We start from the raw sequence: 15,223 nt of genomic DNA, 5'->3' as shown, positions 1-15,223 counted from the left end.
GGGGGTAGAGGAGAAAAAAAGCGCAGCGCGGCGCGGAGGCGCTGCCCAGGCGCGGAGAGGGCCGCGTCCCACCGGGAGGTGGGCGTGAGAGCAAGGCTAAGGCGGAGGGCGGAGCTGTGCCGGGTGCAAAGCCGCTGCCTGGCGGATCAGGGGCGCTGGCGGGCTGCCTGCCCGGTGGTTAGGCGCTGTGAGGCGGAGGGCGGGGCTGCCGGGCCGGGGAGGGGGGGAGGTGGGGGCCGGTCACTCGCACGTCGCGGCCCCGGGCCGGGCGAAACAAAGGCTCGGTAACGCGGTTGCTAGAGCGCCGCCGGTCGCCTGGTAACCGCCCGCTGTCTCTTTATCCGGGGGCGTCTCCTGGCTGGGGGCGGGGCGGGGTGGAGCTGAAGTCCCTGCGGGCGCCCGCCCGTTCGCTCGGCGGCTTGCCGCGTCCCGGAGCTAGTTTTCGTCTCCGCTCCCGTTCCTATGCGGGCTGCGGCAGCGGCGCTCCCAGCAGCGGCGCTCCTGGCGGGCGGCCCCTCCGGGCAACGGGTCGCTTCCCAGCGAGCGCGCCCCGGCTACGCCGGGGCTGCCCGGGAGCGCCATGAGTTCGGAGCCGCCCCGCGCCTCGCTGCTCCGCGCCCTGTTTAAGATGGAGCCGGCGGCAGCCGCCTCCGAAGTGCTGGGGGGAGCCTCGGAGTTCGTGAAAGGTGAGAACGGGCCGGGGAGCCCTCCCCATCCCCTGGCCGCGGGGGTCCCGCTCGCCGGAGCCTCCCTCAAAAAGGAAACCCGCTGGCTTCTTCCCCGTCTTCCCTCCACCTCCCTCCCCCGGCTCCGTGGGCTCTGCTGCGTGCCTGGCTCGGCTTCGGCCCCCTCCGCCTTGCGGTTTTCGCCAGCCGCCTGCCCCTCGGCTGCTGCGGGGCACGCCTAAGCGGTTCCTTCCTCCTGTCTTTTCCGGTAAGAAGCGGGGCCGGCACCTGTTGGTATGTGTTGCTGTGTTCTGGGTCAGAAATCTCCCCCGCCCTCCTGAAGTCGCTCCCGAGGGGTGCCCGGCCGGTCGGAGCGGGGCGGGGGGTCCTGGTGGGCAGGGCCCGCGGGCGGAGCGGGCGCTCGCGCGCCCGCCACCGCTCACGCAGGAGAAAAAGGATCAGCGGTGCCTCTTCCGCTCCCGGGCCGCGGCGGGGCACGGCGGGGTGACGGGCGTGCGGCGGGGAAGTGGCGGTCTACTTTGTCAGTCCTACGCTGTTGCCCTACTCTGTCTTTCAGATCGGTTGTACTTCGCTACTTTACGAAATAAACCGAAAAGTACCGTAAATACCCACTACTTTTGTACCGATGAGGAACTGGTCTATGAAAAGTAAGTGTGTGATCTGTTGTGTTTTGCATACTCGAAGTGATTGCCTGAGATTCTTCCCAACACAGTTTAATACTGTTTAGAGTATTTTTGCTCAATTTAGCTACTTGCACAAAGCATGAGTATAAAGTTAGCCTAAATATATATAGCCTAAATACATTTATACATTAGCTGAAACTAGTTAACAGGACTGCTATTAAAAAACACCAACAGAAAACCCCACAAAACCAGCTATGAGGCCAGTTAAATGGCTTAAATTGTGGTTGAGCTAGGGGAAATATATCTGAGCTTTGTAAGATTTGTTTATAAGGTGGAGAAGATCTCAAGACTAATTACATCTTAGTAAATGGTGTCTTGAATTGAAGACTCATACTTGGTATGAATAGATGAAACAATAGTTTGTTTTATATGTATTTTCCTGTATAGAGAGTATGAAGTGATCATCTTTTATACAGAACTATGAGAATGCAAAGCTTAAATGTGCTTTTGAAGAACATCTGCACCTTTTTTTGTAAGTCTGCAGAAGGTTTTGAGACAGCACTTCCTGTCGGCTTTTGTAGCTTTAGAACAGCAGAAAAAGTATTTTCTGTGAAGTAAAAACTTCATGTGTTTGACCTTCTCTGTGCTGTCAGTGTCCTCCAAAAGTAGAATTGATTATAGTTGTGAATACTATTAAAGGACATAAAATGCACTAAACGAAGTAATCGCTCTGTGCTGTGGTTAAAAAGTAGTTGCCCTACACTGTGTTCCAGATCAGCTGTTTCGTGTGTGATGATATATCTAGCCACTTGACAAGGGGTTTGCTGCAGCACAGGTGAAACAAAAAATATGGTCTTATATTAAATATAACTTTCTTTCCATATGAGTTAAACTTGTGAGCATCAACCATTCTTCCTTCCCTTCTCCAGTGACTTCAGTACTGCCTCTGTGAAGGTGTAAACCAATCTTCCTTGGTTTCTAGCTTACTTTCTATGCGCAGCTTACAGTTTTTAGGGTTTCTATTCTACACACATTTTTGAGTCTTCATTATCTTAAGCTGTGTGTCTTCTGCTGGAGTTCCCAGAGATTCATTCCCAAAGCTGACTTTTGTAATGAACTGCTTGGATTGGGAGTAGTTTCTGTAATTAATTAACTAACTAATTTAGATTGGAAGGAACCTCAGGAGTACCCTAAGGCAAGGTTGACCTAATATTAAAAGCAGAATTTGACTGGAAAAGGTCCTTAGTAATTTGTGTTACATGAATATGTTCCACTTTCTTCAATGAAAGAAAAAATTGAGCTTGTATCTCTTCTAAGACTTCTGTGTTATGCTTGACTTGAGGTATTTTGTTTCTAACTCTTAATATGCTTCTAAGGGTGAAGGAATCTTATGTGGGATTTGATCTTGAGGGTGGGAAGGGGGAGCAGTTCTGTACTGTTGGTTACAGATGATTGTACTAACCAAGGACTGTAACTGGGGTAATTTGTGTGAGGACAGTATCATATTTTTTAAAAAAAAGAGAAATTGGAGGGGGGAGGAGTAATTTTCTTTAACATGTGTAAAGGAAATTCAGTAAGTATACTTCTTAACCCAATCACCTCTTAACCACATATCAGGGTGTGTAACTTTATACCAGATATAACTACAAGATAATGGAAGGAAGCAAAGTTTCCCTTTGTCTTCTAGGATGCATCTAAAAATTTTGGGCATGTAACTCATGGTGTATTTTCTGAATTGATAGTTCCTAATCTATGTGGCCTTTTTTAAATCTATCATCATATATCTGATACTGTAATAGTAGTCTCCCTTTTGTGCTCTCAAATTAAAATACTAAGGCATAATATGAGGTAGAAATTAAGTGACAGTCACCAGGTGATATGAATGAATTTTCTTTAGCACTGATATGTAAAAGAGTTAGGTTATTAAACTTTCCCCTGATACTTGTATTGCAGCACCCATCATTATTAATATATGCAATATTTGGTAGTAAAACCATGCCTTATTTTATTTTTGTTTTTTCCTCTTTCTTTTCCCTCTCATCTCCAAGGAAGTTTATGTTGTCTCAGGGAAGTAAAAGCAAGTGTCAATAGGGTTACCACTTTATCTGTTCGTTTAATATCTTTCTGAAATTGGAAAGCTAGAGACAAAATGAGGAATAGAATGCAAGTCTCTTGGTTCCTGGGGAAATACTGATTTTAGTATAGCTTTCCTCTTCCTTATGCTTATCAGCAAGCCAGATATGAGTCTCTTACGTTTTACAGGCTGCACAGCAAAGTGAGGGGTCTGACGTCAGGGGTTGTGTGTAAGTAGTAGTGGAGTGTAACTTTAATACACCAGATCAGATATTCTGCTCATTTTCTCAAAAATGCAGCCTTCTTTCTCAGAAAGTGATTAGAAATATTTGTTACATGATAGCAAAATAAACATTTGGAAGTGAGTTTTGAAGTCCTGTAGCTCAGAGCAGTGGTTTCCAGAGTCTTCATCAAAATGGCCTGCCTGTGCTGTTCTTGCTGATCACAATTTCATGGCCACTTCTGCTTTTTAATCAAATGAATTGTTCAGATTGTTACAAGGAGGAGGATAGGAGATGTTGATTCAGGCACAAAATCCTCAGCACCTGTGATGTATGTAAGTAATTTTGTTAATACAACTGTTTATTGACTTAATTATGTTTAAATGCATCTTTCCAGTGACACGACAAATATAACTTCATTGTGCATGGAAGTAAACTGCTTTTCTTTGGGCTGTTATTCTGTTAATTTTATTGATAATGCCTAAGTATAAAGTGTTACAGAAATTTATTTAACTGACTTTACTGAGGTGTCAGTCTGCTTTCACTGAAGCAATATGTGATCTGAAAACCTCATGAATATGCAGATTTGGGGTTGTCTGATTACAGAGTATGCTATTGGATCACATAGTACTTAATCTCACTGCCTTGCTTCCCTTTTTTTTTCTCGTCTCTTGAAGAGACGTAAGGAAGTAATAGTGTACATTAATAGTACACCCCATTTATTAAACAGACAGCTGTAGTGCTAGATCTAATGGTTTTGGAAGTTTTGACCTGACTTGCTCTTGCAGCTTATCATGTGATTTATCACTACATGGTACATGAAGTGTGGTTATGTAATCTTGAGTAGTTTAGCCTTCAGTTTCTACTTGAAGTTGTCAGCTGTTCTAATGAATTCATACCACTCATACCATAACATTCACACTTTTAAAAATAATAAAGATAGGCTTAAATGCTTTTAAGAACATCTCAAATGCTGGCTGACTAGGAACTCGCTACTAGAACTGTCACCATTTCAGTTAAATGTGCTGCAATTTAACCTTGAACCTATTATGCTAGGGAAATGGTATGTAAATTCCTCAGTTGAGGGAACAAGAAACCTAAATTAATTTATCCACTTCTGAGTTCTTGTTTTTGATTGTTCTCTTTCTGTAAGATTGTCAGTCTCTTTCTGAAACTCTCCGAGGTCCCTCCTGAAAAAGTCCGCACTACTGCTTATAAGAGAATACAATCTTTCAGGGTAATGTAGTGCAGGTAGCTATTACTTCAAGAAAAATGAGTTAATGAGAAATAATCCAACTTGATGAAGACTGTCATTTGGCAAATAGACAAGCCTTGCCTTGGCAAGACCTCAATTAATGAGTTAGGCACTAGTAAGAAGCTTTTTGTTCTCCAAGAATAGCGTCTTTCATGTTTCACCTTTCAGTAAACAGATCTGGGTTGAGAATACTACACTTGACTGGTTAACTTGGCTTTCACATATTTTTATCAAAGCAACTTTTGATGTCCTTTTTATTGTTGAGTAGTTTTCTCAAACAAAATTAAAATTTAGATAATGAAAACCAGGAATCTGTTACTGATAAATTACAATGGCAACTTTCATAAATCCTAATATTTTTATTCAATCATTTGTTCTGGCTTTGTATCTCTTGTATAAACAGCTTTTGCAGATCTAGTCTCTGACATCTTGTGAACGGCTGTAAAAGTAATATGATATTCTCTGATATGTTTTACACTAAAACTTTGTTTCAAGCCATGGTATGTTACCTTCCCATTTCACAGCAGTCTGAATGTTAGCTGCTTCTTAGAGTTCGAGCAGCAGTAGAATAAAACTCTCACATGCTTAGCTACAACAATATTAAATGACTACTGTTTGGACTTTGGCTTGTAGGACTTGTTTCCTTCACTGCATGTGTATATGCAAAGAAGCAGTTTCTCTTTCCTTTGAGAAGAGTAAGGGTTAAGTTGTTTATTTGTACTTTGGCTAAATGCTGCTTTTCTGTGGCTATCCAGTAACAGTACTTGCATAGGAAACCTGAATTTCTCCATTGTTCTGTGGCTTATATCCTTTGAGAGGAAAAAGAAAACTTAAACTTAGCCGTGTTACAACAAACAGAGCTGTCACTTCACACGGAGAACAGGATGTTCCTTGTTCACATCAGTAGTTTTTGAAGACTTGAACCTGACTATCGAATGACCAAGATAACGTAGTAAACTGAAGTCCACAAAAAAAAAGGAAATTTCCCAACTTCTAACTTCTATCAGGTTGAATGTAAATACAGAGCAGAAAAACCTCATAGTAATACAAGCTTTTGTATGTCTAAATCTTACAGATGAGTATTAAGAGTAGTACTCCAGCTTTATTTTGTTTTCCATCTTAAAATGAGAGATTTTAAATTCACTGCAAACAAGAAAATCAGAAGGTCTAAGAACTCAAGTGTCAATTTTTCCTTCAGACACAAACTACTGACATAATATTATATTTGAAACTTGTAAAGTGCTATCCCTTAACACCTGCGTTGTTTTCTCCAGTCCAACAGTTTCATAAATTTTATACCTGCACATTGCTTTACCATATCTGTCTTCTCTTCTGCATATGGAAAAGATAAAAGCAGTTGCCAAAAGTATTGAGGATTTTTTGTTTGCAGTAAAAAGGGTACCAGGATAAAACAGATCTGTTTTCTGGCCTCCAGTTTTATATTGGATAGGAGTGTAGCTTGATATCGGAAACCCCTTATGAGAAACTTGGCCTCTGTTAAGATGACTTTTTTTTCCATAGAGAGTGGGTTTTTAACATGACCTGAAGATTCTTCTATAGGGAAACTTTTTTTTATAGGAGAACCTCTTCACTGATGCTTTGTTCTTGACATCATAGAGCATTGTACCAAAAATGCATATATCTGGAATAGCTATTTAATTTTCTATAATTTGGATCTATGAGTTCTTGTTGGATTTTGAAAAATTGGGATCTTGAGGAGGATTTGGAGCATTCAAGGAGAAATGGAGTGAGTACCTGGTATTTTGCATAATCCAGAGCCTCTGCATTATTCCTACTTTCAGATGCAGGCAGTGAGGTGATATATAATTTCTAGGGTTATATTTGGTGTATCATCCTTTGTCCACTCAGAAGAGTGCAATCTCTAAGTAGTAATAAGTGTTAGGGATTGTGTCTCAGCCCAGATAAGAAAGCTCCTAGCAATTCATGTGTTACTGGAATTGATGGGGCTAAAGCAGGTAGACAGTGCTGTTGAACATCTCACCTTCTTTCGTGTGCTTGAGAAGTAGGAAGGAGAAACACACTCCAGGGAACAGGAGTTGGAGAAAGAATACTGAAGAGGTAACACTTCCTGACCAGCAGTTAGGTTGTAATGTATGTGTGGGCTGATCCTCTTGGCTTTCATCCAGAAACTTTGTTGCATGTAAGATGTGTTGAGCTTATGATTTGAAGCATTTATCCATAGTAGCCAGTTGGCCACTTTTGCAGTAGCTGGTTCTTGTACTGCTTAATGACTAGATTCAGAGCACATGCACCAAGGGCCTTACAATGCAGTGAACTGAAGATTCCAGTCATCCAGCCTAGGAAAGGGGGAGAGAAAAGCAAGTGGAGAATGTTTTTATTTCAATTCACTCTCATTGCTTTATTTTAATAGTAAGCTGGATCTTTGTAAAATGCTGAAAAATTAGTGTAGCTTTGCGTTAGGAAGCTGTATTTCTGCTAGTTCCTGAAGTTCTTGTGGTTAACGTTTTGGTTTGAGTAATTGCAAGCTTGGAGTGCTCTTTTTCTGGCAGAAAAATGACTTTATATGGTGGCTAGTCTCCAAGAAGGCAAGCTTCCTACCTAAAGGAGTAGTTGTACTCTAATTCTGGGGTAATACTCCAGAAAATTATTGCAGTTGTTAAACTTTTAAACTTGTTTTCAAGTTACTAAACCAATTATTCAGTAAGCTGCCGTGCAAGTAACATCATCCCCTCTGAGCACTATTGTATTGTTAGAACTGACTCGGTGGATCTCTCCTTTTTTTTTCTTTTTTTTTTTCCCCTCCCAATATGGTAATTAGGCTTTGGACCATATTCAGACCATTGGAAATGCCTACACCCTGGTAGGAATGCGTGCATACCCTCATGTTCAGCATATCAATAACACTGAATTTACACTGGTCTGTCATGAAGAAAAGAATCCTGAAATAGCTTTTCAGATAGGAATCTCCTATCCTTTCATCTGTACCTCTGTTGCTATATCACAAAATTGTAAGTGAATGGCAGTATAAAACTACTGCTCTGGTGTATTCATCTGAGGAAAAAGAATCATGCTTCTGGGGTAAAGTATAAGTATTGCAATTTATCTTTGAAAGATAACTTGATACCTTGGCCATAAATAGATTGACTGTGATGTTAATGTGGAGGTTATCAATTCATTTTAAAGTCTGCCAGGCTATAGGATTCCTTCATTGACCATAACCAGACTCCATCCAATAGCTCAAGATACAAAAGCCGTTTATCGTTCTTCTACTGTACTAGGGTCAGTGGTATTCAAATGCTTAGTAAAAAGTGACTTTAGCATTCAGAAGAGGTGCCCAAGGCTTGAGCTGAATCACGGCTCCTTCACGTGGCATCCCATGGAACTGCAGTCAGAAACAACTTGAGTTGCTGTACTAAAGAGTTGTGGACTACATTTCTTTCACCATTAAATTTCCTGGAAGAATGTACAGTAACTGCTCGCATGACAGGGTAGACCAATGAGCTCTTTATGGGCTGGCCTTTCTAGGTGGATGACCATTCCTATGATACAGTACAGCAAATACCTCAGACGTATAATGTCTATAGAATAGCTATAAGAACTGATAGGAAGGAGTGGTTCTCGGAGCCTATTCTAAGGAGAATACAGGTACAAGAAACCTATGCTACTGCTTCCAGGTAGTATTTTTGAAGTAGAGTATTTAAATATTCATCTAGTATATTCTGGGGTTTTGCTGCTTAGTTTGAGAAGCATAAGGATAGCAAGTTTCCATGGGATGAGGGGGAAGAATAATTTAAGCTATCATCTAAGTACTTGCTTAAAACAAAATATAATTAAATGTAGATTAATACTATACTTGCCTTCTGTTCCTCATATCTGGTTCCCACCTCCATTGTAAATCACTGTCTCTCTTAACTGGCTTAAGCATCAGAGGCATCCTGATTTCTTATTGGGTATAAATGCTTATTAAAACATGTAGATACAAAGGAAGCCTGTTACTTGTAAAAGAGATGGAAGTAAAATAGTATTGGGTAGATTGTTATCAGTGAGTATCACATAGGAAGATTCGATGACTTTTACGTTTTTTATCTTCAACTTTTGTCAGATAATATTCTTTGTTCAGATGACAACTTGGTGTGTCGTTTCTTCGCTATTCCCCATAGCCCCCATTTCCTATCTTCCATTTACATTTAACTCTGTCAAAATTCGGTTCTTAAGAAAATCCTCTGGGTAAGTCAGGATCAAGTGTCTCTAATTCAAGTACAAAAATGGCCTGTTACTCTAAAAGTAATGAGGGCGCATAAGATTAAACCCTTCTGTTTAAACATGTCAAAGTGTATTTAGTTCTAAGGATATAAACTGAAGAAGGGTTTTGTAGATCAGAGTTCATTGACTTCAATACAGAGCTTTGTATTTCAGAGAACTCTTTGATTTGGAGGTTTGTAAAGCACTTGTTTCACTTAAACACATTAAAAAAAGGACATTCAAGCTTATTCCAGTTTAGAGGCATTAAGTGGGGAAAGTTAAAATTATACATATAACAAATAACCTTTCTCCCTCACATATCTACCACAATGTTTTATCAGTGAAACCAATGGCTGGTTTATACTGCCTACATAGTGTTATGTAAATAACTTAGGAATTGCCAGTATTTGGTTTATGGGTAATAATGCTGGTGGAACAGTGACCAAAAGTGCCTTTCCTTTATGATTGTGTTTGGATCCTGAGAAATATCTTGTTCCTGTAGCATAGACAAACAGTGGTAGTACCAGAATCTTAAACGCTGATACTTCCCCCACTGTGTTAAGAGAAGCACAGCATACTTAATGGTAGTAAGTGATGGAGAAATAGTTGGTCTAAGATTTACATCTTTAGCTTGGTGGCCAAGGGAATCTGAATGGCTTTATTTTGTAGAAATATAATTACTTCATGGATAGACTCAAATGTATTTTATCCTTATCCCCACCAAAATAGTAATTAATTTGTCTGTTGTCAATAAATTGATTTGTAAATTCATTTTAATGTGCTTTTCCTACACTTCTGTTTGAGTTTAATTATATGGAAAAGTAGAAGTGGATATATGACTTTGTACTGATGTACTTCTAGGAAATTAATAGTAATAATAACTTACTATTGAAAGCATGGCTGTAATTCTTCAGTACTTTAGATGAACTGTGTATTCAGTTCTGTCTTTGAGCTGATCAAAGCTACTTTGCTCACACTGGTTTAAGAAAAAGTGTTCTGTATTCTAGTAACTATCATATTCCACACTTTATCACAATACTTTTAAAAGTATTTTTCACAAAATAATCTTAAAATCCTAAATTCTACTCTTCCATCATATATTTAAGTGAAATAATACTCTAAAGTTAATGGAACAAGATAGGGTTCGTGTTTTGATTTAGAGCAGGTGTTAGTGCAGCAGAATGGGAAGATATGTTAGTAAGCCTTCTATGTAGCTTTTCTAGAAGCTACATTAACTCTAGTGTTGTTAGAGTTCCAGCTTTAACTTATTTGTCATAACTCATATGTGTCCTTCTTAGAATTTTTTTTTAAAACTGTATGGATGGTTTTGTCTTAAAAATAGCTATAACTGTTGACCATATCTGGCAGGCTTACCTAAGAAAAGATGAGGAATTCTAAAGTTAAACCCTGCTTTACTGCTGCTGCAATTTTTCCTTGAGTGAGTTAACTTCTGTGTACCCTACAAATAAAGTCCTAATAGTTGGACAGCTTAGTCTTTGACCCAGCTAATGAGTTTCTGTAATTAAGCATTATGTCATAGCATTTTGTACTGAAGGGTTGAACTGAATCTTAACAAACACTTATGTTGTTGTTTGAATTTGTAAAGTAGCTGATACTGAAATAGCATTGGTGTGGCAGGCAGGCTACTCGCCCTGGATGTAATTGTCTTTTTTTGCACTGGGCTTGGCTTTTTTGTTTGATAGAATGTGGAGAGGAAGATATTAGTAAAGTTATAAGCACCAAAAAGATAGGGAACTCCTACTTTGTTGTTGTGTCCACTTAGAATAGCAGAATGGCTGAAGCTGGAAGGCACCTCCGGAGATCATCTAATCCAACCCCCAGGCTCAAAGCAAGGTCAACAAGAGCAGGTTCCTCATAGCCTTGTACAACTGGGTTGTGACTCCACAGCATCTCTGAACAACCTCTTCCCAATGTTTGGCTGCCCTCAAAGTAAAAGTTTTCATGTGTTTAACTGGAATGTAATTAATTTTCCTGAAAAATAAACCCTCTGTCATGGGGGAAGAAAGCTTGAAAGGTACTACCACCTGTTCTATCATCTGATTTCAGTAAGTTTTCCCTCCTTTAAAGCCCAGAAGTCATAGAACATAGTTACCTTTTTCTTTTGTCATTCCCCAAATAATACACATTCAGATGCTGATGGCCTGTTTTGTTTGTCAATAAGCAAGAAGTGTCCTGTCTCCTTTATTAAAGACTTAAGGCAGAGCAGATTAAAACAGTTTAAGTTATAGTTCATTCTCACTGTAACTTATAACGTGTGCATCAACAAATTTTCATAGACCATCAAGATAAAGACTTCTCTACACAAAAAGGAAAAATATTGGAGAAAACTTGCAATTTAAATTTTGAGCAATCTTGCACAGTGGGTGGGGAAGGAGAAAGTTCTAGAAGGTCTCATAATAAGTTGCTTGCATAAAGACTGCTCTTACTTGTAAAGGTGTCTATATGAAGGGTTAGCTAGGAAGAACACTGTGAATCCCTACCAGGAACTTAATTTTATTGTGGAATAATTTTCCTGTACAGACTACTGCTGCTAGCTCTTATGGTAAGGACAGTGATTGCTGCTTCAAAGGTAATATGAATGTTTAAGAAGAATCTAGAAGAGAGAAACAAGAACAATCAGAAGACATGAAATAAATAATAAATTGGAAGAACAGCCTAGAGATGAGGATTATGGGGGGGGGGGGGGGAAACATATGTAAAGTGTATATGTAATAGTGGAGGGTGGGATACAAAGAAATGAACTGCAGATGGAGATCAAGACAGCTGTTATTAAATAAATTTTACTACCCATAAGAAATTCTATTTGGCTTATTCTTCATAGTATCTAATGAGATATTCTCATATTCAGCAGTTGCGGAACCTTTATCTAGGATGACATCAACATGGCTTAAAGGGGAGTAGATCGTGTCTTGAAGTTCTTCACTCTGTAGTTTTGGCCAAAACCAGACTGGATATCATGGGATGAAGAAAAAATTCTGTAGTTAGTGTCCGTATGTAATGGAAAGGGTAGTTACCAGAGCATCTTAAACTGAAGCTACAAATGCTTTCAAATTCATTGTTACTATCTTCCTCTTAAATGAATCAGTGAAGGGCTTATCTGTTGTACCATATATATTGGCTAGTCAGTATCCCCCAAAAGTTACTGCAGCTTTAACTATCAACAACATTCATGTTGAAATTTGCTTAGCTCTTGTATAAATAACACTTTTTTTGTTCTTTTTCTCCCAGTTTCTACGGAGACTTTGGACCTTTAAATTTGGCAATGTTGTATAGGTACTGCTGTAAGCTAAATAAGAAATTAAAGGTAAGCTTTGTTTAAAAACAATGTTCCTATATTTTTGTGTTTTGAAATTCAACTAAAATGTATCATCCAGTTTGAAAGTGGTTGTTAGGTGCTCATTATCTAGATAGTTACTACTAAGCTTTAGGGTTATTCTTTGTTCTGAATTCTTTTCCCTCTGAAGAATGGAAAAAAATGAATATGCTGTCACTGTTGCTTAGTAGGTGAGGCACTGAAGGCTGTGTTCATCTTTTTTTTTTATTTTTTGTAACCTTACAGTTTCAAGACAATAGTAACAAAAACCACACTGGATATTTCATGGGTTTGCAGCATGGGTATGCTAGTATGAATAACTAAAACAGCTATTAAAAAAACGAACCAACCAAACAAAAAAAACCCTCACACCTGTGAAGAAGAACAAAACATGGGCCCTGAAATCACACTATCTGAACTAAGTCTCACTCAGTGGAAAAGTTAAAACTTCTAAATCTCATTCAATTTAATAAAATGTTGCTTCTAATAAGTGTTATCGAAATGTGTTTTTACACATATAAAAATCGTTCCTTTTGTCTGTCTTGGAGAAGTGTCACTCCCTATCAATTAATTTGTAGAAGCTTTCTTACTTCCATATAATGATTGCTGATTCAAGGCAATTTTGAGTTGCTCTTCACTAAAGATAGAAAATTTTGCTATCTTCTTTGGATACTACATTAGTTTTTCTTTTGACTGCAAAGTGTTGGTCCTTTTATTATAAAGTTGTCTAGAATCTGTAAACGCAGTAGTTAATTCTGAAGATCACCGTGACTGAATTTTGTTCTAACAACACTGTCCCATCATAAAACCACAAGCCTGGTGTGGGTTGACACTGGCCAGAAACTAAACATGTGGCAGCTGTTCATTCTCTACTGCCCCAAGCCCAGTGTGGGACAGGGGAGAGAATCAAAAGAACAAAACCAGGTAGAACTTGTGGGTTGAAATAAAGGCAATTTAAGTGGGGAATAAGAAGTGGGGAGAGATGGGGCAGGGAACAAAACGAATGGTGCAAAGTCAATCACTCGCTGCCTCCCACCAGCATACCAATGCCTAGTCAGTCTCTGAGCAACTGCTAATTTAGAAAGACTGCTCCTCAGTTTTATTGCTGAGCATGATGGTATATGGTATGGAACATCCCTCTGGTCAGTTTGGGTCAGCTGTCCTGGCTATGTGCCCTCCCAGCATCTTGCCCACCCCAGCTTACTTGCTGTGGGGGCAGAGTGAGAAACAGAAGGCCTTGATGCTGTACAAGTACTGTTTGGCAATAGCTAAAACATTGGTGTGTTATCAATGCAGATTTAGTCACAAATCTAAAACAGAGCACTATGCAGGCTGCTATGGAGAAAACCGAACTCCATTCCAGCAAGACTCAGTACACTGAGCGCATAGCTGTAGATTTAACCTGGTCTCCAAATGCCTGTGGAAAAGGTGGTTTGCAGCATATATAGAAAATTTATCAACTGCAAGAAATGAAACATGTTTTAATTCCAAAGTACTAGTTAATATCACTTGTGTGCAAATATCAAGGAGACTCTTTACTAAATATGACATTTAAAATCTATAGAAATATAAAATATTAGAGCTGTCACTGACAGAAGGGGAAAATGGGACAGCATATGTGATAACATTGGCCACTGTTAAGAGGATTCCTGTATTAAAAATGACATTATGTTTTGGGACTAATGTTTGCTGCACAAATGAAACCATTGTGCAAGTTGATTCGTGCTGTCTGCTGCCTCCAGGGGTGTGCTGACTTAAAGTCAGGTAGTCTTAAGAGGAGGTTCTGCAAATTGAGGGGTTTTTAGAATTGCTATAACCTTTTTGTAAAAAAGTGCTTCTAGTGAAAATTTACATTGCTGCTTAGTACAGAAAATCAGTTACAAATTAAACTCTAATATTCCTAATTTTGAATGCCTGTGTTCATATTGGGAAAACATTGGATTTGCCATGTCTGTGTTAACACTAAATAGAGTTTACAAATAAATATGTTATCTTACCAGCCTATTTTCTAGTGCCACTATCCCATTCAAACACATGACCAATGATGCTCACCCAACTAAGAATCTATTATTTTTTTTAACCTTAATTCTGCTGTTTGTGACCTTACATTTGAGTTAGACTGTGGAGAATGCCCGCTTTGTAAAGCGGTTACTCCAGAGAAGAACCAATGATAAACCTACTATTCTAACTTTCACTGTGCCAATGAGAGCTAGTGAGATTAGTTCTGTTTTTTCTAGATTCAAATTGAGACTGTGATCAGTTTGGGACCTGAATACAGTCTTGTGTATTACTGTTGAAGTGTACCTTCATACTTCTATAGTTGAACTAGAATGCCTTCAAACTGGACCCTAAGTACCAAGAGTTTCACCCAGAAAATAAGAACACAGCTAATAAATACCTCAGGACTTGGTTGTTTGGTTTTTTTGTTTGTTTGTTTTTTTAAATGATTCAGTATTAAACAGGAATGTCTCTACAGACTTTATTCTTATAATAAGACCATCATCTGCATTGAATGAGGCAAGCTGCTTGTCATAAATGGCTTGTAATCATGGTGATACAAAGATTGTATATTATAATGGAAAAAATACACAAGGGAGCCAAATTGAAAGTGTATTAGTAACTCTGACACTTGCAGGGTTGATCTAGCAAACTGTGATGTCATTTTAATGTAACTTTTCTATTTTTTGAAAAAAGCAAACATAATTGCAGTGCTAAGTGAAGAGTACAGATGGTCAGGTGCAGGACAGAGAAATCTCATGCAGAAAGTGTGTGTAAGACAAGTTCATGACCTGTGACTTACCTGCCAG

The 15,223-nt window shown here is 39.3% G+C and overlaps 1 protein-coding gene across 3 annotated transcripts in view; it reads left to right on the top strand.

Moving 5' to 3' along the window:
• The first annotated feature begins 450 nt into the window (after positions 1-450).
• CDC14A (cell division cycle 14A) overlaps positions 451-15,223 on the top strand; it is a 67,336-nt gene continuing 52,563 nt past the window's right edge. Inside the window, exons 1-3 of one of the 3 annotated variants that reach the window (XM_010563621.1) lie at positions 451-686; positions 1,243-1,333; positions 12,332-12,407. In XM_010563621.1, coding sequence (XP_010561923.1) covers positions 581-686; positions 1,243-1,333; positions 12,332-12,407 — 273 coding nt within the window. In that variant the 5' untranslated portion in view covers positions 451-580. Of the gene's footprint in view, positions 934-1,242; positions 1,334-12,331; positions 12,408-15,223 lie in introns of all 3 variants that reach the window. The other 2 variants (XM_010563619.1, XM_010563620.1) reach the window with 2 other exon arrangements.

The sequence above is a fragment of the Haliaeetus leucocephalus genome, unplaced genomic scaffold (assembly GCF_000737465.1).
Source record: "Haliaeetus leucocephalus isolate CR32 unplaced genomic scaffold, Haliaeetus_leucocephalus-4.0 Scaffold172, whole genome shotgun sequence".
NCBI classification, from domain to species: Eukaryota; Metazoa; Chordata; class Aves; order Accipitriformes; family Accipitridae; genus Haliaeetus; species Haliaeetus leucocephalus.
The sequence above is the reverse complement of the archived record's forward strand: the minus strand, read 5'-3'. Positions and strand labels throughout refer to the sequence as shown.